General features: G+C 40.1%; 6 protein-coding genes and 1 long non-coding RNA gene across 11 annotated transcripts; 3 read left to right on the forward strand and 4 right to left on the reverse strand.

Annotated features, from left to right (window-relative positions):
• LOC116161779 (trypsin-7-like) lies at nt 1-1,013 on the forward strand. Its single transcript, XM_031475244.1, has 4 exons — nt 1-70; nt 127-348; nt 400-802; nt 847-1,013. Exons 2-4 carry the CDS (start codon nt 134-136, stop codon nt 991-993), a joined length of 765 nt encoding a protein of 254 aa, XP_031331104.1. The 5' UTR covers nt 1-70; nt 127-133; the 3' UTR covers nt 994-1,013.
• Nucleotides 1,014-1,896: 883 nt separating this feature from the next.
• LOC116161428 (juvenile hormone acid O-methyltransferase-like) lies at nt 1,897-3,194 on the reverse strand. The gene is made up of 4 exons (XM_031474764.1): nt 3,148-3,194; nt 2,450-2,719; nt 2,124-2,401; nt 1,897-2,078 (listed from the first exon to the last, which is right to left on the reverse strand). The coding sequence occupies exons 1-4, from the start codon at nt 3,192-3,194 to the stop codon at nt 1,903-1,905; spliced, it is 771 nt and encodes a 256-aa protein (XP_031330624.1). The 3' UTR covers nt 1,897-1,902.
• Nucleotides 3,195-5,501: 2,307 nt separating this feature from the next.
• On the forward strand, nt 5,502-7,083 carry LOC116161715 (juvenile hormone acid O-methyltransferase-like). Of its 2 annotated transcripts, none has more exons than XM_031475169.1 (3): nt 5,502-5,891; nt 5,940-6,217; nt 6,848-7,083. In XM_031475169.1, the coding sequence occupies exons 1-3, from the start codon at nt 5,671-5,673 to the stop codon at nt 6,874-6,876; spliced, it is 528 nt and encodes a 175-aa protein (XP_031331029.1). In that variant the 5' UTR covers nt 5,502-5,670; the 3' UTR covers nt 6,877-7,083. The 2 variants fall into 2 exon arrangements, with proteins under 2 accessions (XP_031331029.1, XP_031331028.1); XM_031475168.1 differs by lacking the exon at nt 6,848-7,083 and adding an exon at nt 6,263-6,710.
• Nucleotides 7,084-7,593: 510 nt separating this feature from the next.
• LOC116162183 (juvenile hormone acid O-methyltransferase-like) lies at nt 7,594-9,148 on the reverse strand. Its single transcript, XM_031475730.1, has 3 exons — nt 8,647-9,148; nt 8,320-8,597; nt 7,594-8,271 (listed from the first exon to the last, which is right to left on the reverse strand). Exons 1-3 carry the CDS (start codon nt 9,012-9,014, stop codon nt 8,090-8,092), a joined length of 828 nt encoding a protein of 275 aa, XP_031331590.1. The 5' UTR covers nt 9,015-9,148; the 3' UTR covers nt 7,594-8,089.
• A 560-nt stretch (nt 9,149-9,708) lies between these two features.
• LOC116162182 (vanin-like protein 2) lies at nt 9,709-14,556 on the reverse strand. The gene is made up of 6 exons (XM_031475729.1): nt 14,107-14,556; nt 13,924-14,055; nt 13,086-13,872; nt 12,785-13,040; nt 10,827-12,735; nt 9,709-10,780 (listed from the first exon to the last, which is right to left on the reverse strand). Exons 1-5 carry the CDS (start codon nt 14,215-14,217, stop codon nt 12,447-12,449), a joined length of 1,575 nt encoding a protein of 524 aa, XP_031331589.1. The 5' UTR covers nt 14,218-14,556; the 3' UTR covers nt 9,709-10,780; nt 10,827-12,446.
• A 3,678-nt stretch (nt 14,557-18,234) lies between these two features.
• On the forward strand, nt 18,235-20,577 carry LOC116162304. 3 transcript variants are annotated; one of them, XR_004143531.1, is made up of 4 exons: nt 18,235-18,368; nt 18,427-20,004; nt 20,059-20,250; nt 20,546-20,577. It is a non-coding gene; the product is annotated as an uncharacterized LOC116162304 (long non-coding RNA). The 3 variants fall into 3 exon arrangements; XR_004143530.1 differs by lacking the exon at nt 20,546-20,577 and having other exon boundaries at nt 18,427-19,679; nt 19,739-20,004; nt 20,059-20,199; XR_004143532.1 differs by lacking the exon at nt 20,546-20,577 and having other exon boundaries at nt 18,241-18,368; nt 18,457-20,004; nt 20,059-20,199.
• Nucleotides 18,985-22,184, reverse strand: LOC116162303 (juvenile hormone acid O-methyltransferase-like). Of its 2 annotated transcripts, XM_031475899.1 has the most exons (4): nt 21,916-22,184; nt 21,306-21,856; nt 20,980-21,257; nt 20,731-20,934 (listed from the first exon to the last, which is right to left on the reverse strand). In XM_031475899.1, the coding sequence occupies exons 2-4, from the start codon at nt 21,668-21,670 to the stop codon at nt 20,759-20,761; spliced, it is 819 nt and encodes a 272-aa protein (XP_031331759.1). In that variant the 5' UTR covers nt 21,671-21,856; nt 21,916-22,184; the 3' UTR covers nt 20,731-20,758. The 2 variants fall into 2 exon arrangements, with proteins under 2 accessions (XP_031331761.1, XP_031331759.1); XM_031475901.1 differs by lacking the exon at nt 20,731-20,934 and adding an exon at nt 18,985-19,078 and having other exon boundaries at nt 21,306-22,184.
• Between the last annotated feature and the right edge of the window lie 119 nt (nt 22,185-22,303).

Raw genomic sequence — 22,303 nt, forward strand, 5'->3', positions numbered from 1 at the left:
TCACCTTGGCCAATATCGTTAACGGAGCGATAACCGACAATAATTGCCAAGTGCAAGATTGCGGTAATAGGTAATAAAAACCCAATGGACCACGACGTTCCGCTATTAACAAAAATGTTCAATCAGTGTGACTATGGGACTGTTAATATTTGCGTTATTCACATTTGCAACCTGTGACTATGGTCCCATCTCCGATGAGGATGAAGTAAAAAGGGTAATTGGCGGTGTGGCTACCACGATTCAGAAATTCCCATACCAGGTGTCGTTGGAGGTGAATGGAAAGCATCTCTGTGGCGCGTCCTTGGTGAAACCGCACGTTGTTGTAACCGCTGCCCATTGCACATTGGCGTACGTGCCATTGGGGTTGATTTTTATCCGTGCATATTGTGTTACTTGCAGGTATCAAGCTCAGCAACTGACGGTGAGGGCCGGAACGACACTTAAAGGAAAAGGTGGCAAAGTCGTGAACGTCTTCTGCATCATCGAGCATCCGGATTTCTCGCCGAAGACCTACGATTACGACGTCGCCGTTGGTATCTTGGAGAGCAGATTGGAGCTATCGCCCACGATTCGAACGATTGACTTACTACCAAAGGACAGCGTGATCGACGAGCACGTGCTCGCCTACGCCACAGGATGGGGTCAGATGAAGCCGAGGAGCGGAAGCTGGTCCAATCGCCTGAGAATGGTTCGGGTGCCCAAGGTGAGCAGGGAAAAGTGCCAGAGGCTCTTGCGTCGCAAGACCGTCACGCCGCGAATGGTCTGCTTTGGGTACGACGAGGGTGGAATGGACGCTTGCAGGGTAAGGAAGTTTCCAAGATAGCGTCGGTAATTATCGTCTTGCAGGGAGATTCCGGGGGACCGATAACGATCGACGACGAGCTGGTCGGCATCATTTCGTGGGGTGACGGTTGTGCGAAACCAAATAAACCGGGGGTTTACACTGATATCACCAATCCAGAAATATACGATTTTATAGAGGAATTCTTATAAGAAAAATCTGTTTAAGACTCTCTCTCTCTCTCTCATCTACCCCCGTACCAATTTTACCCCACCCCCACAACCATAAGAAAAAAAGGGGGGGGGATAGAATACCCCACAGTCAACACACACTTCCAAGTGAGGATAAAGGGATGACCAATAAGGAATTTACCATATTTGTTGACACATTTTTGCAAATTTAGCGCTAAACCTCAGATGCACACTTTATGGACACGGGAACAGAAAACGAAAAATCCTATTACACGACAAAGGGAAAATAAAACATGTAGATTCTATATGGCAATATACCTGTGTTAACAAATATGGAAAATACCCTATAGGTCACCCCATCGTCCACCTTGGGTAATAGTATACCTAGATAAGACAGATCGACCAACTAAGTGCAAAATCCACGATCATATTTTCATCCAGCGTTATATCTAAAAATGATTCGTACTTTGCCACCGGTGTGCTACAATTTCTATAAGGCAAACATGAAAGTCATAACCCTGATAGAGCTTGATTTTGAAATAGGTTTGTATCAGGAGCACAGATCCAAGGATTTTCACACCTGTACGCGTATATATGATCTGGATAAAGAGAGAGAAATAGAAAACTATTTACCAGGATAACATAATGCATGAGAAGCTATCTGTGAATAAATTAATTTTATACAAGAAGATTTTCGTATCGGAAGAACACACCGCGTGAGAGTTTTTAACATTTGTATATTGCTGCGATCCTGATCTCATCATTTTTAAAACGAAGACTTCTGCGACCCAGATCCAAAAATTTGCATCAGGAGAACATAACACGTGAGAGTGTATCCCTCAATAAATCTGAGCTCATTGTTCCCATTTCTGCGATCCTAATTTTGAAAACAGAAGCGATGTGTTAAATTGTTTATTAATAAATTTCAATTCAATTCGGCCTTGTCACATGACCAAAGACGGCATCGAAATAACAATAGAATAACTCCTTGTTGTCTTCGGCTGAACAACTCAAATTGAGCTCTCTGATTGTCTTCAACACTGATAGGCCGAATTCGTGATGAAGATCTGTAGGAATTTCCATTGGAAGATGTGAGATGAACATCCCTAGAAAGTACCGTCGATTGAGAGAGGACAATCGCCTTCAATTACCTGGACAGTACGAGAGTGGCACTTTCGTTTCCCTTGGCTCAATTGTGAGGCGCGTGACGCGAAATCCTGCTCCAGTCAGAAGATCTGCAAGATGGCCCATCGGGTTTTGCGAGAACTGATAGGGCGACATGAAGTTTTCGTAATGGGCGATGTGAGGGCGCCACTTTTCCGTTTGAGCCATGTCAGCCACGACCTTGAAGAAATTGTTGGAGGTGACGCAGGAAAAGCTGAAGTCACCTCCGGGTCTCAGCATTTCGCGAATATGTTTTAGTGCAGTCCTGAAATGGAAGATTGGTGGACAGGCTATCAGAAAATTCGAGACTCACGTATGTTCACGCACAAAGTGCAGACACGAGAAGGAAAAGATGTGGTCAAAGTAGTTGAGGTGAGCATCTACGAACTTCCTGTCGTGGACAATATCAACTTGTTCAAAGCGTAATTTTCTCCCTCCATAGTTACCACTGGCATACTCCACTACGGTCCTGTCCCTATCGATCCCGATTACTTCCCTTGTTGCTACCGGTAACACTGGTTGAAGAACATCGTGTGTTACGTTGCCTGTTCCACATCCCACATCCAGCACTTGGCAATCCTTTCTTCATTGAACGAAGGGTAGCAATTTTTCAACAGCGCTCTTCGCCTCATTTTCTGCAAGGAGGTTGTGTTTTATAAAGCATGCAGCTCTGTGCATTTTTAATGTATGAGGCAATATCTTCTCCTAATATCTGACTTCACGAAAATTATCGAGTGACCCGCGATAAAGAGTGTACAGTTCAAACGGGCGCGTGTTTGAAAAATTGTACAACTACCACAGAAACGCAAAAAAAGATGTAATAAACACTTTGCTATTTATCATGTTCTCCTGATACATTTAGAATTTTTCATCTTGATAAAATGGAACCGGCGCGTAATTGCGCGCCAAAGAGATCGCGAGATCGGTACACACTTTCCCGAATACGTTTGTCGTTTTATCGCGGAAGATAAAACCTCTTTTGGCGTACTTTCATTTTATCGCTGGACTTACTGATGTTCATGTTTCGTGTGAAGCGGTATATGTGTAAGTTTCCCCATGTCGATCTACACTTCGAAAACACACTTCCTGTAACAGTGACCACCAAACTATCTGCTCAACAATCCTTGTTTCTCTGTGATCCTGCGAGAAATTATCAGGAGCACATGATACTAAGTATAAGATAAGAAAACGTTGTTGGTGGGAAACATCTGCTAGTAAATTCTAATAGAATAATCTGATAAGAGGAATTATCAGGAGTACATATTACAGATGTGCTTTCCCTTTTCCGCAATTCTTTAAAAGAGATATGCATGAACGTTTTTCACCTGTTTACGTTGCTTCTGATTGCTTAAGCTATTGTATTAGATCGAGAGAACGTTACCCGGTTCTGTAATCCCGATAAATAGTTTTAAAAGGGCCATTTGTATTAGGGGAACAGCTTGTGTTAAATTAGATATGAGATACGTGTCTTTGTTATCATGATGCGAAAGTTGTTTGTATCAGGAGCACATAATACAAAATAATTTGTTCTAATTGTTAAATGAAAGGTAGAACAAAATAATTTCTGTCGTTTTCTTGAGTTTCTTTGATCCTTTAACAACAAATTTTAAAGGAGACACGTGTCTGGTAATACATTTAAACGTTTTTGCTATGCTACGATCCTGATAAGAGAGGTTTAAATCAGGGGGGAGATTTTCATATAATATTTTTCGAAGAGATGTAAGCGTCTTGTGATCTCTTTACAATTTTTAAATGAGTTATTGGTATCAGAGGAACATACTGTGTCTGAGGGTGATTTTGAACCTCATTTACGCTAACGCGATCTTGATGCAATCACTAAACAATTCTGCGGTCCCATTATAGTATTTTACGAGAAAATTTCTATTAGGACATGATACGAAAGAAGGCATCGCTCATTAAACTAGAACGCTGTTTGCATTTCTGCGATCCTGTATTTGAAAATTGAATTTGTATAAGGAAAACATAGTGCACGGGAAGACCTCCTAATACACTGTGTGCGTAGATCCAACACAACTCCTCCTTCGGACTTCAGTGACGCTCACACAATATTTTAAGCAAATGATTTATTGAAAAATACATTCATTTGCATTATGTTCGCTTGATACAGATAAGAGAGATTCTAAAAAAGATTATTAATGGATACCTTCCGGCTTACAAAGTTTCACAGAGTTGACTATAAGTTTGTATACATGATCAGGACTGCAGCCTCCCAAAAAAAGTCTAGCGGCATCCTTTCTTGGTACAGTTACCTTTGAAAATTGGTACATGAAAATGCAAAAAAAAATGTCGTAATAAACACTTTCCCCACTTAATTATGTTCTTCTGATACAAGTTCCTTTTTTCAAAAGCAAGATCGCAGAAAAGCAAAGCGGTTTAGGATTTGTTGAGAAACGCCTTCTTTCGTATTGTGTTCTACGGATACGAACGTCGTTTAACAAATTATTGTATCAGGAGCATAGAAATGCAATATTATTATTAGCAAATGTCTTTGAACGTATAAAGTGGCTTCAATCAAATACGAGATCCTCTGAAAAATGCTTGCTCAATATTACAGTAGCGTATTATGCGCGCCTAATACAAACAACTGTTGTATCATAATAACAAAGACACCTAATTCTCCTAATACACATTTCCCTTTTAAAACCATTTTTCGGGATTACAGAAATGGGTAAAGTTCTCTCGATCTAAGCAATCAGGAACAACGTAAACAGGTAAAAAATGTTCATGCACGAATAGGTATTTACTTCTGTAATATGTACTCCTGATAATTCCTCTTACAAGATTATTCTATTAGGATTGCGGAAAATTGCTAACAGATGCTTCACACGAATGACGTTTTCTTGTCTTATACCTACTTAGTATTATGTTCTCCCGATAAAAATTTCTCGCATGGTCACAGAGAAGCAAGGATTGTTGAACGGATAGTTTTCAACGTGTGTTTATATCAGGACCACAGCAACTTTAACGAGTGGTCACTTAGTCGTTTCAAGAAGTGTATTTTCAAATTTGTATTTAGTTCGACATAGCGGAACTTACACATATACCGCTTCATACGGAACTATGAACGTAGGCCCAGCGATAAAACGAAAGTAGGTCAAAAAAGGTTTTACCTACACCTGGTATGGGAATTTCTGAATTGTGGTAGCCACGCCGCCAATTATCCTTTTTACTTCATCCTCTTCGGAGGTCCCCTCCTCTCTCCTTTAATCAGGAGAACATAATGTATGAGGAGGTGTTTATAATCCTTTTTTGCGTGGGTGTATCCTGATCTAATCACTGTTTACGTTGAACTTTGACTTAATGCGATTAGCCACTCTTTTTATCGCGGGTCACTCGATAATTTGTAGGGAGTTAAGATGTGAGAAGTCTCTGTTTGATATTATTCAATAATGAACAGAGCTGAATGCTTTATAAATCACAACCACCCCGCAGAAAGGGAGGCCAAGAACGCTGTGGAAAAATTGCTGCCATTCGTTCAATGGAAACAGGATTGCAATAAGTGCTGGATGTGGGATGTGGAACAGGCAACGTAACGCACGATGTTCTTCAACCAGAGTTACCAGTATCAACGAGGGAAGTTATCGGGATCGACAAGGAGAGTATCCCGGTGGAGGGGGAAAATTACGTTTTGAAAACGTTGACATTGTCCACGGCAAAAATTTCGTAGATGCTCACCTCAAATACTTTGACCACATCTTTTCCTTCTCGTGTCTGCACTTTGTGCGTGAACAAGGGTGAGTCTCGAATTTTCCGATAGCCTCTCCACCAGTATTCCATTTCAGGACAGCACTTCAACATATTCGTGAGATGCTGAGACCCGGAGGTGACTTCAGCTTTTTCTGCGTCAACTCCAACAGTTTCTTCAAGGTCGTGGCTCATTTGGCTCAATCGGAATCGTGGCGCCTTCACATCGCCCACTACGAAAACTTCATGTCGCCCTATCAGTTCTCTCAAAACCCGATGGACGAACTTGAAGATCTTCTCATTAAAACCGGATTTCAGATCAGAAGTCTGACAATTGAGCCAAGGGGAGTGGAAATGCCACTCTCGTACTGCCCAGGTAATTGGAAGTGATTGTGCCTGATCAACGACACTAGCATTCCAGGGCACTTCATCGCGCACCTTCGAATGGAAATTCCGGCAGATCTTCATCACGAATTCGGGCTCTCAGTATTGGAGACAATCAGAGAGCTCAATTTGAGCCGTTTAGCCGAAGACAACGTGGAGTACTACGACGATTATTTCGATGGTATTTTTGGTCATGTGATAAGGCCAAATTAAATACTCATTTCTGATCTGTAACAATTTATTAGTAAACACATGGCTTCTGTTTATAAAATTAGGATCGCAAAAATGGAGATAAGGGGTTCAGATACGTTCTCCCATGTTATGTTCCCCTGATACACATTTCCCTTAAAGAAACCCAGAATGCAAAACGTTTGGCAGATACTTTCCTACAAATAAATGACTGCATTATACTTTTCCGTGTACAACATTTTTTTAATCTAACACTCCCTCCGTCTTAAAAATGACCAGGAGCACAGCAACACAAATAGGTTAATAATTTTTAACGTCACGCGTTGTATTTTCCTGATACGAATATTTCTTGTAAAAGTCCACGTATAAAATTTATCTATTGCCAGACACCTCTCGCGTATTATGTTATCCTGATACATGGTTCTCTTTTTAGGGTTTCTACAGTCAGAGAGACCCGCATAGAGGTTGTGAAACTCCTTGCATCCGGATCACAAGAACGCAAAAAGATATACTGATACAAACCTCTATTAAAAAGTTATCCGATTAGGATCGCAGAAATACAAGAAGATTGCATCATTTCAAGGATTGCATTTTTGCAAAATTAAATAATCTAACAGTTATTGAAGGACGTGTTTTTTTGCATTATGATCTCCTGATACAAATATCTGTCAAAAATTATTATTGTAGAAACCAATTTCGAAAAAAATTCAAAGGGCTGTAACTTTTGAACTAGTAGCCCAATCTTGGAACTGTTTGAAATTATGGATTCTACAGGGCACATTCTATAAGAAAATTTTTTTCCGGGTCGATCTGAGACAATTTTTTTTCGGAGATCAAAAAAAGGCAGTGTATAACCTTCCTTTTTACCAAAAATCGACTACACCAAAATTTCTCGGGAAAACACTTTTACTTATTAATTTGGGTGCGTAGAATCCAAAACAATTCGTACTTTTTCGATCAGACTTCTCAATCCAAAGTTATAGACTAGAAACCAATTTCGAACAAAAATTCAAAGGGCTGTAACTTTTGAACTAGTAGCCCAATCTTGGAACTGTTTGAAAGTATGGATTCTACAAGCCACATTCTATAAGAAAATTGATTTTCGAGAAAGGAGTACTTTAAAATGTTTTTGTGGTGCCCCTCAGAGCTACCCCCCCCCCCCCCCGCCACTTTCATTACTACACTAATACTTTAATGGCCCGTAACCTATGCAATTCCACCTGGCCCGTAAGTACCCAGTCCGCCTCTGATCGTTGAAATGTGGCGCAGGTTAGAAAGTCGAGCTTCAGCGCCATCTCTTGACAGCATGGGTTCTGCAAATAAGGGAATGAGGAGACAAAGAGAATGAGAGTGAGAACTAATAATAACCCCCTCCTCCACCCGAGAAGGTAGATTGAATGTTCGTCTTCCTGCAACTGTCATAAGATCATCGTGTGCCGGGGGGTTTTGGGGAAGGATGTAGAACGGGGGGAGGGGGGGGTGAATATCCCCTAGAGAAGAAAGATAGGGATACATACGAATATGAGCGCGTGATTCTGTTTAGAGTATTTTTCGCTAATAACCCCCATCCCAATCGCAGGGGTTGAAAAAAGAATTGAACGCTTGGAGCAATGATATAAGAGAAATCGTTTGGCACTCAGAATGATGTTTATTTGTGTACTTAAGCCCAAAACCCTTAAAGTAAGGGCGGTTTCACTGCTAGACACTCCAATGCAGTAAGTTTATAGTTGAAGAATTCCGTTCCATTCTCATCAACTTCGTTCATTTTCAAGCTTCGAATTGCATCTGCCGACTCCAAAACGAATTCACGCTGGATCTCGCCGGGAAGTTCGAATGGGATTCGACAAACGATAAATTCTGGAAAAAGGCGCGAGGTTATGTTACACGTTGGGCAGCTTTTCTTACCTGAAGCATCGGCGAATGGCATCTTCCAGCGTTGCGGATTCATGGTGAGATCCATCACCTGAAAGCCCACTTTCAGCAGTAGCGATCGGATTTCTTCGTCAGGGTGTGGGGTCGACTCGTAGGGGTATAAATAGTTTTCGTATTGGGAAATATGCGGGGTCCACTTTTCCATTTTGGCCATGTGCGCCATTATCGAGAAGAAGTCGTTGTGCACCGAGCATATGAAGGCGAAACTTCCACCCGGCTTCAACATGGTGTAGATGTTCCTTAGAGCAAGCCTGAAATTGGGGAATGAAGAAGCACACTAACCATCAATTTATCACTTACTCTAATTCCCTCACGAATTGAAGGCAGTAAAACGAGAAGATGTGGTGAAAGTCTTCCCGGTGATTCGCAACGAAGCCGCCATCGGAGACGATGTCCACTGCCTCGAACTTTATCCTGGGTTCGTTGGTGGCGTACTTTGCGTTTGCGTAATCGACCACCGCAAGCTGTTTGTCAATCCCGACGATAAGCGCCGCTTTGGGAAGGGCTGGCACGATCACATTGTGGGTTACGTTTCCCGGTCCGCACCCGATGTCCAAAACGGCGCAGTCCTCCCTCCACTCGACAATCTCTGCACATTTTTTTAAAACACGCTCGCCGTCCTTTTCATTTAATTTACTGAGTTCCACATAAAGTTCTGCCTTGCTCATGGTTAGTCTAGTAATCTTACAAATATCAAGCTAAGTACTTTTTGATTGCAATGAACGCCGATAACGGTATTTATACTCGGTTCCACATCAGCATAGATTTATCGCTGTGCCTTCTGGGGCACTGAATTTATTTATTGTCTCAAATGAATAGTTTATTAATTTTTGCGAAATTTAATTCTTCGCAAATTGATTAATTTGTCCACCCACTCGAAATATGATTACGTCAATGTCCATTTGGCTATTACTCCAGTAGAATAATTCGTTGAATGCAATCATTTAGTTCTCAGACGAAAGGTTATATAAGACACTCCTAATTATTTAGTTAGAGTAATTATTAAATTAGATTTCGTTTGACTTATTTTCTTAAAGGCAAAGGTCATCCTGAGCGAGCTGTTTTGGTCACGTAAACCCCATTAAGATAGTATTATCGCCAGTAATTTTTTCATGCCATTAACCGGTCAGTATGCAACCGGAAGTCAATGATAGATCGCCGAATATTGATAATAAACACGGAATAACCAGCCCTCTAAGGAGACTATCCTTTACTATACTTCCTAACCCTTATTACCTACAAAGCGCACTACCCAAACGAAAATTCGGAAAAAGTCAAGCCCGTTACAAAGGCTTGGGGGTCGTACCTCTCTGGTACTAGAAAGGAAAACTAAATCATTTCAGAAACGATAAAGAGCTACAATATTAGCCTCAAAGGTGGTTTATGACGTGTCAAACGTTGATATGTGTTGCACGTTAGAAAGTCCAGGTTCAGCGCCATCGCTTGACCGCATAGGTTTATGGAAAGACGAGTGGAGGTGGAGGAGAAGAGAATGAGAGTGATAACTTGTATAGGGTAGGATGTAGAAGCGGGTGGATCGAGGATACTTCCCAGGGAAGACAGATTGAATGTTCATCTGCCTGAAACTGTCATAAGATCATCGTTCGGTGGGGGGTTTTGGGAAATGATGTAGAACCGTGGGGTCTGGAGGGGGGGGGGTATTCCAAACCCCCTGGAGGGAGAGGATTACGACAGTGATATAGGAGTAAAGAAAAAAACACATAATTTTATGTCTACGTCAACTATAAGAAGAATAACATACCAATAAATAGAGAGAATTGAAGAATATTGGGAGGAGTTTCAAGAAAGACCCAATTGAAGAAGAGTGAGTTGAAGTATTAGATTTTAATGTTAAAATGAGTTTCTGAAAAAGGGGCCGGCCTTTTACATTACAAGGGAGCAAATAAAATATGTAAATTCTACATAGTTGTGTAAACAAATATGGCAAATATCATGTAGGTCACCCTATTGTTCACATTGGGTGGGAGTGTAGTAAATTAAATCTAGATAAAAAAACAAAATAAAAAAATTACGATTATTTTCTCCAGTTGAAACAAGTCCCACTTTCTTCGAAGGTAATTCCAATCAGGATTAATAATCATGAGCTAGTCGTGGACAGGGCTTTACGAAATTTGAACGTATTTTAAAAATCAAGAGTTCGTATATTTAGTATGTATGTAGGTAGATAATGCTTTATTTAAAACATAATCTTGGGTGCTTTTACAAGGCGAGCTGCCACGATTAAAATCTCGCTTATAAATGGCGAATATCATTAGGCGATCCTGAGGTTCTTTCAGCGTATACGTTAATCCGTTTATTATTTATCCCGTATGTCCACCCAAACGCTCCGGAACTCAACGGTTCTATATTACTTAATAAAGAGTTTGGATACTGATCTGATCTAATCGGCCATGAAACGTCGTAATTAGGAAATCTAAAATTGGATTGCCTTAATCGGTTATCGTAACGTTTAGCCATACCGCTTTTTGGTCAGCAATACCGAATTCGGGTTGCTCAACGTGTCAAACGTTAATTTTATTTGTATTCATGGCTGGACTGTGATCTTAAAAATACTAAATTAGGTATTTATCGCAATGAACGCTGATAACGGTTTTTTTTTTATTGCGATTTACCTATATTTATCAATCACATAGTTATCGCTATCTTTCTACTGAGTGAAATTGATACGAACTTACGCGAGCGTTGTTGCCCAATTTATTGTCTCGAATGAATTGTTAATTAATTTACGATATTTAATTCGCGCATTCGAATGGAGGTGAATCACTGATAATTGCCCATTTTATTTCCACGCGTAATCACTTAGGCGCTTCTGGGGGAATTGATTCGTTTGTTCAGCCATCCAAAATATACACCTTTCCGCACAAAATTTGTGATTAGTAACTGTTGCGCACGATGACTTGCCGCGGCACGTTTCTCGAGGCTCGAAAACGAATGCCTTAATTCTGTCTTCTCTGGACCTGTCCCTACTTTTTTCAACTTGACAAGACCGCTTACAAAATTGTGTTAACGAGGACATATTTAAATGTGAACGTATTGGAATCGTATAGCGCAACTAACAACGCGCGCTTGTGCCATAAATTAAATCCACGAGTGATTTTAAAATTGCAACTCGGCGATGCTCGTGAAAAGTGCGTCATCCTGATTGAGCTAGTGCAAGTCACAACGCAACCGGAAATCAGCGAGTCATAAACGCAGCAACGTGTAAAAACTTGATAAGTGGTTTCATCTTCCTGCAACTGTCATTAGATGATCGTGCATTGAAGGGTTTTGGGGATAAATGTGGAACCGGGGGGTCTGCGAGTATGGAAGGGAAGAAATATTAAATGTTCATCTTACTGCAACTGTCACCAAGGGCAGATACGACAACCTTGACGTTTACGTATGGAGGAAGGATAATTCACGCCAAAAAATCAGCTATCCCGTCACGAGACCGGAAAAAAGGGAAATCGTTATTTCTTCTAGAGCACACTAAAGGCAAATGTTTTATTTATATTTAGTTTCAGCCGAGTCCTTCGGAGAGAATTTTTCTTTTACTGCTAATCAAATATTAATAAAAGTTTAGGGATCCGGACATAATTTTTAAACAGAGACATTATAGTGTATGTGGTTTCTTTGTATTAACTTAGGAAAAGCAAGATTTCGTTTCATGTAGATTGAACTAAGGAGAGTTTCTAAGTTGAAGGGTTTGATTTAAAGGTTAAACGAGTTTATGAAAAAGGGGGCATCCTTTCGCATGACAAATAAATTGTGTAAATTCTAAATAGCAATATCCTTGTGTTAACAAATACGGAAAATACCATGTAGGTCACCCCATCGTTTAGATTGGTTGGTACTGTAGACTCTAGATAAGACAAACAAAATCCTAAAACCACGATTATTTTATCGAATTAGGGCAGGTGTTCGAAAAGTAACTTTTCCGATAATCAGGAAAGAGACCACTTTCAGGATTAATAATAACGAGCTAGCCATCGCCAGGGCAGAAATGGTACGTTTAGGCATACATAGCTCAGAATTGCAACTACCCGTTACAAGGTTCAAATAACCAGCTCTATTTAGTATATAGGTAGATAATGCTTTATTTATAACGTAATTTTTGGTGCCTTAAAAGGCGAGCTGTCACGATTAAAATCTCGCCCATAAATGGCGAATGTCATTAGGCGATCCTGCGGTTCTTTCAACGTATATGTGCGACTAATCCGTTTATCCTTTATCTCGTGCGTCCACCCGAACGCTTCCGAACTCAACGGCTCTATGTTGCTCAATAGCGAGTTCGGATACTGATATTTGTTTTCGTCGGCATCAAATTCGGCATTAATGACAATTTTTTTAAAGCTAATCGGCCATGAAACGTTATCGTAACTAGGAAATCTGAAAATGAACTGCGTTAATCAGTTACCGGCACGTTTAGGCGTTGTACCGTTTTCCACAAGAACTTAGGGAGGAGTTTGTACAAGCGATTACTCCACAAATCTCTACGCCTCCATTGTACATTCCGGAAAACGATCGTACGCCGGTAAATGCAACCATGTGGTATTGGTAGCGATCGCCTGTAACGTTCGATTTTGATTCTAATCCGATTTGGAAGTGGCAACAGAATTCAACACCCCCATCTTGACCACACACCACCTCCTGTATTTCTCTCTGACCAGGGGTTACAAGTTTGGAAGAATAAGCTAAAAGTGAATGATAAAAAAAGTATTTCTTGCACTGGTCCTCACCTGTCAAATTATCGGATAACAAGTAAAAGCCGTCCAGTTGCTTCGCTTTTTGGTCAATAATACCTGAATCGATAAACCTATGAGCGACAGAGGGAATTTTGGCAACGAAGCCCTTCGATTCATCCTTTCCAACGATGGTGACGATTAACGGACCGTCAGCGCCTTGGTAGACTCCTGTCCCACCGCTTCCAACCCGAGCATTGTTAGCACCCGATGCTAACAGTGTCGCATTGGTAGCATAGGCCCATTGGTTTTGAGCTTGCAATGCCGTCAAGAAGGGCAACTCTGAGAACCACATCGTCGGGTAAATCACCGATTTCACTCCATGTTTATTCGCAAGATCCAAAGCCGGCTGCTTAAACAAAAGGTCGAAACAGATAAACATCGCGAAGGTTTCGTTGAAATCCGTACGAAAAATTGAAATATCGGCCGTTACTGGCCTAGTCATGAAAAATTCGCCGAACAGATTGTACTTTCGATACTTCGAAACGATTGAACCGTTCCGGTTTAGCACCACGTTGGTGTTGTAAAAGTACCACCCGTCCTCATGGCACTTTGTAGTGGCGTTTTTAGAGCATGGTGCCCTTTCGTAGAGATTTACGACAATGTAAGTGTGGTATTTCACCGCAGCGCACGCTAAAGGTGTCAGATAAGTGCGGTTGTTCGTGGTACAAAGCGATTGACCATTCAGATCGATTTCGATCGAGTAAGGTAAAACGTCATCGTGCTTTATAATGGGAGCGTTGGAAGCCAAAGTTAATTCGGGATACACTATAATGTCGAGTTCCTGCAAATCACGTGGTCATTTATCTCGTATGAAATCATGCAACAATCATACCGAATCACGACTGACTTGCTCCAAAATTGATAGATAGCCAGCAACGTTTCGGGATAGCCTTTCTTCTGCGAGTAAACTTTTATCTTGTTCGGGGAAGAATTCCACCACGGCAGCAGTGTACTCCGATGAAACCTAGGACTCGAATATTAGTCCCTACACTACAAAGTGCTCTGATTGGCTTACCATGGCAAGGCTGTAGTTGAAGAAAATTAATAATAGAATCTTCATCCTGCTCTTTAGGAGTAACATATCAACAAGACCCGTAACTATTGTTTGAATTTCACGATTAAGCATCAAGGCATTAAGTACTCGGTTGCTAATCAATCTGACCTACCTTAATCTTATCTCGAGATTGGTCGTTTTAGCAAGTAATTCCTCTTATTTCGTAAAATAAGTACACACAATGATTTTTTTACAAATTTCATGGCCTTTGCGTGTAGTCGTTAAAAAAACTTCAAGTTCAAGCCTTAAGAATACTCAAGACTGTTGCCCTCAACTATTTCATGTTCAATTCGATTTCTAGGAAGTCTCAAATTGCCGAACGAGGGTCCATATACCTATTGCTGGGGTACGATTACGATAACAAGTAACTGTGCACAATATGCATCTTTGTAAATCCCAGTTTCCTGTTGATTTTTTTATAATTTGCCCCAGAAAGACCCAGCGATAGCTCTGTACTGATAGATGCAGAACGGAATATACCTAAATATCATCAGCGTATAATAAAAAAATACTTACTTAAGGAAAATGCCACATTACTTGCGAGGAAATACTGAAGAGTCAAGTAAATTTCGGGCAGAAGGTGCTCATAAATTTCTAGCAAGGGCTAGATGGGCAACAACAATTACTATTAATGTAAAAAGGCGTCAATAAAGTATCTAGGTAGCCAATCCTAAATAGTCAGTTTTTAGATATTCAATTTGTGCGAGTTGCGAAATCTACTTTTTTCATGATGTAAGGCACTCAATAAGTCAAGTACCTCGGATCTAAATCCGCACGTTGCCTGATAAATTGTGACTCAATGCTATTTAGGATTGGCTACCTAGATACTTTATTGACGCCTTTTTACATTAATAGTAATTGGCATTTTTTCCTTTGTTTCTGTTATCCTCTTCATTTTTCTATCCCCCCCCCTCGCCCTTTTCTGCTTTTCCTTGTTGTTTTTATATTTCCATATCTCATGGTCAATATTTTCCTCTTTCTATCCACATGGGCTGTATTTCTTTTTAGTGCATTTTTGAAAAAAATACGCTATTATATTCGTTATGGCTGGTCGGCCGGCTGTCCGCGTGAGATCTCGGGAACTACAATAGCTAGAGACTTCAAATTTTCACTAAAAGCTTTCTGCTATAGTGTAGATGTGCAGGCACTAGTCTATTTTGAGTTAGATTACTTGTGAGATCGATAATTGAAGAAAATAATTTCGATATGGGTTTCGGAGGTGCTATAATTTTACCGTTAGATAGCGCTACCAGTATAAAAACTTATTATTTACTTTGTGATTTGTTTTACAAAATTAAAGACGTACCCTCAATTGAAATTAAATAAAATTAATTATTTAACGCAGCCAAAATTACTCGTGAGATCGATAATTTTAAACTTCGCTAATTAAATACCTACTGACCTGCATTACCAAAAATGCGCTTTAATCATGCATATGCTGATTCACAACTTGTTTATTCTTCTCTCTACTTCTCCCTTCCCTTACATATTTCGGCATCCCTTACGTTAATACCTCCTTTTGTACCTTCTGTTTTCTCGTGAATTCTTCTTTTGGTGCAGTTGTATACCTTGGTCTGTTGTTGTAAGTTCTTCTTCCATTCTTTCCTTTTGTTTCTCTCTTCCTTTCAACCTCCTTTGTTTCTTGATGCTACCATTCTTTGTTTATTTATCTTCGTTGACAAACACTCTTTCTCCCCTTTCCTGGAATCTTACATCCCTGACCCCCCGACTCATCTACATTTTTATTTCCACCTCTAATATGTAATTTGGTGTTCTTTGTTCCCAGCAGCTACCCATTTCATTCGCACTTATTATGTTTTTCGCTTCTTCTCTGTCTATTATTGTCTAAAAGTCTTCTGTTTCAATTTTTATGATTTCTTCACATCCTTTCTTTTTCTTCATTTTTTCCCTTACATTTTCTGTTTTCTCAAATCTGCCTCTTTCTTTCTATTTCCACCATTTTTCTGTATCTGTTTCTCTCTTTTACACTCTCGCTTCTCCTTCATTTACCTGTTTTCATGTTATTGCCTTTTTAATATTCTCCTTTTTTTCCACTCCTCTGTGCTCTCTCCTACTTCTTCTTTTTGCTCCGCTAGTTCCTTTCTAACGGGCGATCAAAAACGAGTTGCTGTCGAGCCGCCTTTGCAAGTTCAAGTTAAGTACGATTTCCCATGAAAACAAAAATTCCAAAGGTGACTCGACAGCAACTCATTTTTGATCGCATAGTATAGGTCTCCATATTTGTATCTTTTTATCGTCCTTTTTAGACGGCTGGTCATTCGATTCTATCTTTGTTCGTACCTTGCCCTTGGAGCGAAAAATCGGAACGGTTGCCTCAGATAATACGTCAGAAAAACGGTCCCCAGGGATCTTGCGGCTTCTGGTGAATAATTTAAAAACAGAATTACGGCAACGGCAACAATTTTTTAAGTGGAACGGAAGCATAGATTAATTAGCAGTATCTACCGCGATACAAAATGCAGGAAAGCATAACACAACCCCCCTTATAATTAGCGGGAGGAAGAAAGCAAACTCTGGCCTTTGAATTCAACGGAATGGTGATTTAAAGTGTAGACATATTTTCGTTATTGTTCGCTATAAAGCGGTATACGTATAAATGTTAACCAAAATATGAATTTAAAAAAAACCTTTTCCTTTCTGCCTTGTTCATGGCTTCGCTGGGATTGTGAACTTAATGAGGAAAGTAACTACTTACTTTTCCCACAATTTACGTGATTACTCCCTAAGTTCTTGTGGAAAACGGTGCACCATCCTATGGTTAAACGTGACGGTGACTTACGCAATTCATTACAAGATTTCCTAATTACGATAACCTTTCATGGCCGATTACCTTTAAGGAAATTGTAATTAATGCCGAGTTTGATGTTGACGATAACATCAGTATCCAAACTCTCTATTGAGAAAACAGAGCCGTTGAGTACGGAAGCGTTTGAAGATTATGTTATAAATAAAGCATTATCTACCTGCATACGAAATACGGCTAGTTATTTGAACCTTCTAACTGCTAGTTACAATTATGAGCTACAGATGTCTGAACGTCCTATAAAATGTACATTTTTAAATTTCGCTGACGGCTAGCTCATGATTATTAATCCTGAAAGTGGGCTCTTTCCTGTTTACTGGAAATGTTACTTTTCTACGTCAACTGAATGTAATAATCGTAGTTTTAGTATTTTGTTAGTCTTATCTAGATTTAATTTGCTACAGTACCACCCGATCTGGGCGATGGGGTGACCTAGATTGTATTTTCCGTATTTGTTGACATAGGAATATTGCTGTATAGAATTTACACATTTTATTTGTTCTTTTGTCATGTGATGAGATGACGCCTTTTTCACAAACTCATTTTAACCTTAAAGTCCAATCCTTCGACTCAGTTAGAAGTCTCTCCTAAGGACTCGGTGGAAACTGAATATAAATCAAACGTTTGGCTTAATTTAATCGGCTCTTTTGGAGGTTAATTACTTCCATCTGCATGTTTACACTTTGCAATGTACTTTATTAATGGCATCGAGGCAATTCGGAGGGGTACGCCGAATCCGGTATCTAGGTTTACTATTACCCAACGTGGTCCTATAGGGCATTTTCCGTATTTGTTAACACAGGTATCTACACGTTTTATTTGCCCTTTGTGGTGTAAAAAGAGTTTTCGTTTTCTGTTCCCGTACGCATAAAATGTGCATCAGAGATTTAGCGGTAAATTGGCAATCATGTGTCGACAAATATGGTAATTGTCGTATTGGTCATCCTATGATCCGTGTTGGAGAGTCGTGTAGTAAATTAAACTTAGATAGGCGGACTTATTGTAATATTCTACCACTACAATTACGCGTTTATTATATTCTCCTAATGCAAATTTCTCTTTGATAAAGTTTATTGGCACTTGGCATTTAGTGATGTGTGAGATGTTCTGAAAATGAAACGAAAATCATACGTTCGTTAGTTGATATCTCAAATATTTGTAAGTCTATAATCTTATCTAAAAAGCGTTAATCATAGTCTCTTGACATGACCAAATATATTGTAGAAATCGTAATTGCACATCTCCTCCCCGTTGTCGTCTAAGTAGCTCAAGTTTATCTCTCTAATTACGTCTAAGGCACTTCGTCCGAATTCCTCTTGGAGATCGGACGGTATACTCGTCTGAACGTGCGATATGATGTGTCCTAGATGAAACGATAAGATCTGATCGAGATCTGTGGGTGAGTTACCTGCGAAGTAGGCGAGCGGAAATCTCATCTCTCTAGCTTCCATTTTAAGGTACGACACCTCAAATCCAACTTTTTGCAGAATTTCTCTGAGAACTTCTTCGGGATCCGTTACGTATTGATAGGGCGACATGTACTTGTCGTAGTCGCCGATGTACGGGCGCCATTTTTCCTTCTCGGCCAAGCGGGATATTATGACGAAGAGTCGGTTACGTACAACCGAAGTAAAACTGAAGTCTCCTCCAGGTTTCAGCATCTTCCACACTTTTCCCAGTGCAACTCTATGAAGGTGATTATGAGATGACCTGAGTCGTGTGGACTTACTCTTGTTCCTTTATGAAGTGAAGGCATGAGAAGGAAAATGCGTGGTCGAAGTACCCCTCGTGGGTTTCAGTGAAGTTTGTGTCACTAACCATGTTCACCTGTCGGAAGATCAGCTTGGGAATTCCTCCGTACGTCTTGTTAGCATGCTCGATTGCTGATTGCAGTTTGTCAATCCCCACCACCAGTTCAGCAGATTTCGGTAGAATTGGAAGAAGAACGTCGTGGGTGACATTGCCGGGTCCGCACCCGACGTCCAGAGCTCTACAGTTATTCTTCCACTGAACTAGTTCCGCAAATCTTCCTATGATGTATCTTGCTTCCCTCTGCGCGGGCGAGCTATGGTTTATGTAACGCACGACGTTATTCATGCTCGAGCTAATCTGGAACGAGAAAAGGTCTAAAACTTACGCTGAAATTTGTTCTAAATTTTAAGGACGGGTCGTCATAGGTTTATCTTGACAGATTAATCGACTTGTCTACTGCAGATAAATTTTGGCAAGTTCATTATCTCAAGGTAATCAATTAATACTATTTTACACATACGTGGATTTTAATACAATATATTTTGTGGGAAAATTTACAAGGGCAAAATAATAAATTTGAAGCGTTTTTTATTTGTGCGATTCTGGTTTGGCGAGAGAATCTTATATCAGGAGGGTATAATAAGCGGAAGGATTTTATTGACAAATTTACAAGCGTACAATTATTAAAAAAGGTAGGTACTCGCATTAGGAGAGCATAAATGGTTTTTTTTTGCATTCCTGCGGTCCTGATACAATACGACTTCGAGGGAATTTCTAACATTTCATTTCGAAAAAGGGGAGGTTAGAGCATAATGCTTAAGCAGGTACATATTTAATCTTTGATCTTGAGATCATCATTTCAGCTAGTATCAAGAGAACATGATTCGAGAGGACTGGCACCTTGACACGATAATTATTCATCGGCTAAAACGTAAAACGAGGAAACGTGCGGGGATGAGTACTAATAAACTGCACCTCGTTTTTTGTTTCTGCGATCCTGATACAATCACTTTTTAGGTGAAATTCGTGTCAGTGAGACACAATCGAGAAATCATGCATAGCATAGCAGGAAACCATAATTCGTGAGATGCATTTTAAACATTTTCGCGTTCCTAGGATCTTATTTGCATCAGGAGAATGTATAATGTAAGTGTGCACTCTCCGATGCTTGTAATAATGAGGAAAATGTATCTATATAACGCATTATATGACCCTGATGCATAATTTTTGAGGAGAAATTTATATCGGGAACGCGAGGAAACGTGTATCTCACTCTCTTCCTGGTCTGTATCCAAGTGGGAAGGTAACGGATTTTTCACATTCTTCCTTTTTTGCAGTTCTTAATTCAAGACGGTGTCTGTATCAGGCAAACATACCTGTGTTGCTGCGATCCTGATACAAATGAAGATTACGAAAACTTAGTTCTGCTGTATCAAGAGAAAATAATACTATGGAACCTGTCCCAATAAATATAAACCCAATTCCTAAAATTCTGCTTTAAGAAGAGAGGCATGTGTCAGGAGAACATAGTAAGCCAAACTGCATGTATTAACAAATTTATCATCTGCTTGTCTTGTACAATAATCGTATCGTGAAGACATAATAGTTGAAAAAGTGTCCACCAATACATTTCTGACTTTGTTGTGTTGCTGCGATCCTGATACGATCATGCTTTAAAAGGAAGCTTGTAATAAATTAGGGAAACTATACGTAGAAAAGTGTTTGTACATAAAACATAATGCGTCAGAACCTTTTTCTGTATGTTTAGTTTAACTATTCTGTGTTGCTGCGGTCCTGATATAAACATTTTTTAACCATTTTTAGAAGGAATGATCTTTTAAGAGGAGTTGTGCGCATTACAGAAAGTACAGATCTCTCTCAAACCTTAAACGTTATCTCATTTTTACGATTCTTTAGATATTCGCACAGGATCAGGAGAACATAACACGAGAGAACCCCTCTGAACGTCTCCATTTCTGTTTGAATAGAAAAGCGATGTATTTATTAATAAATTTGTCACAGTCCAAAAGTGAGTATTTAATTTGGCCGTATCACATGACCAAAAATGCCATCGAAATAAGCATTGAAGTACTCCACGTTGTCTTGGGCTAAACGACTCAAATTAAGCTCTCTGATTGTCTCCAATACTGCGAGTCCGAATTCGCGATGGAGATCTGCCGGAATTTCGATTGGAATGTGCGAGATGAAGTGCGCTGGAAAACTATCGTCGTTTAACAGGGACAATCACCTTCAATTACCTGGACAGTACGAGAGTGGCAGTTCCGCTTCCCTTGGCTCAATTGCCAGACTCGTGACCCGAAATCCGGCTCTAATCAGAAAATCTACCAGTTCGCCCATCGGGTTTTGCGAGAACTGATAGGGCGAGATGAAGTTTTCGTAGTGGGCGATGTGAGGGCGCCACGTTTCCGATTGGGCCATATGAGCCACGACCTTGAAGAAATTGTTGGAGGTGACGCAGGAAAAGCTGAAGTCACCTCCGGGTCTCAGCATTTCACGAATATGTTTTAGTGCTGTCCTGAAATGGAATACAGGTAGAGAGGCCATCGGAAAATTCGAGACTCACCCTTGTTCACGCACAAAGTGCAGACACGAGAAGGAAAAGATGTGGTCAAAGTAGTTGAGGTGAGCATCTACGAACTTCCTGTCGTGGACAATATCAACTTGTTCAAAGCGTAACTTTCTCCCTCCATAGTTAAGATTGGCATACTCCACCACGGTTCTGTCCCTATCGATCCCGATAACTTCCCTTGTTGCTACTGGTAACTCTGGTTGAAGAACATCGTGCGTTACGTTGCCTGTTCCACATCCCACATCCAGCACTTTGCAATCCTTTTTCCATTGAACGAAGGGCAGCAATTTTCTCACAGCGCTTTTCGCCTCCCTTTCTGCGGGGTGGTTGTGATTTATAAAGCATTCAGCTCTATTCATTATCAAACAATGAACTCACATTTTACTTCCGGCAAATTATTGAGTGACCCGCGATAAAAAGAATGGCTAATCGCATTTAGTCAAAGTTCAACGTAAACCCAATGTAAACAGTGATTATATCAGGATACACCGACACAAAAATGGTTAGAAATGTATTATAAACACTTCCTGGTCCATTTTCTTCTCCTGATAAAAAGAGGAGCATAATTGGCGGCGTGGCTACCACGATTCAGAAATTCCCATACCAGGTCTCGTTGGGGGTGAACGGAAACCATGTATGTGGCGCGTCCTCGGCGAATGCAATCCCTGTCTTGTGATCACGTGCCAATGTTAGATATAATCCTTATCTAAAACTTCATTTAGAATTTTGCCCGTTAGAAAAACCGAAATGGAACTTTTTTTCTGAACGCAACAACCTCGACGAGCGCGTGGCCTGTAGAATCCATAATTTCAAACAGTTCCAAGATTGGGCTACTAGTTCAAAAGTTACAGCCCTTTGAATTTTTTTTCGAAATTGGTTTCTAGTCTATAACTTTTGAATGAGAAGTCTGATCGAAAAAGTACGAATTGATTTGGATTCTACGCACCCAAATTAATAAGAAAAAGTGTTTTCCCGAGAAATTTTGGTACAGT

This window comes from Photinus pyralis, unplaced genomic scaffold, assembly GCF_008802855.1.
Source record: "Photinus pyralis isolate 1611_PpyrPB1 unplaced genomic scaffold, Ppyr1.3 Ppyr1.4_LG10, whole genome shotgun sequence".
NCBI lineage: Eukaryota > Metazoa > Arthropoda > Insecta > Coleoptera > Lampyridae > Photinus > Photinus pyralis.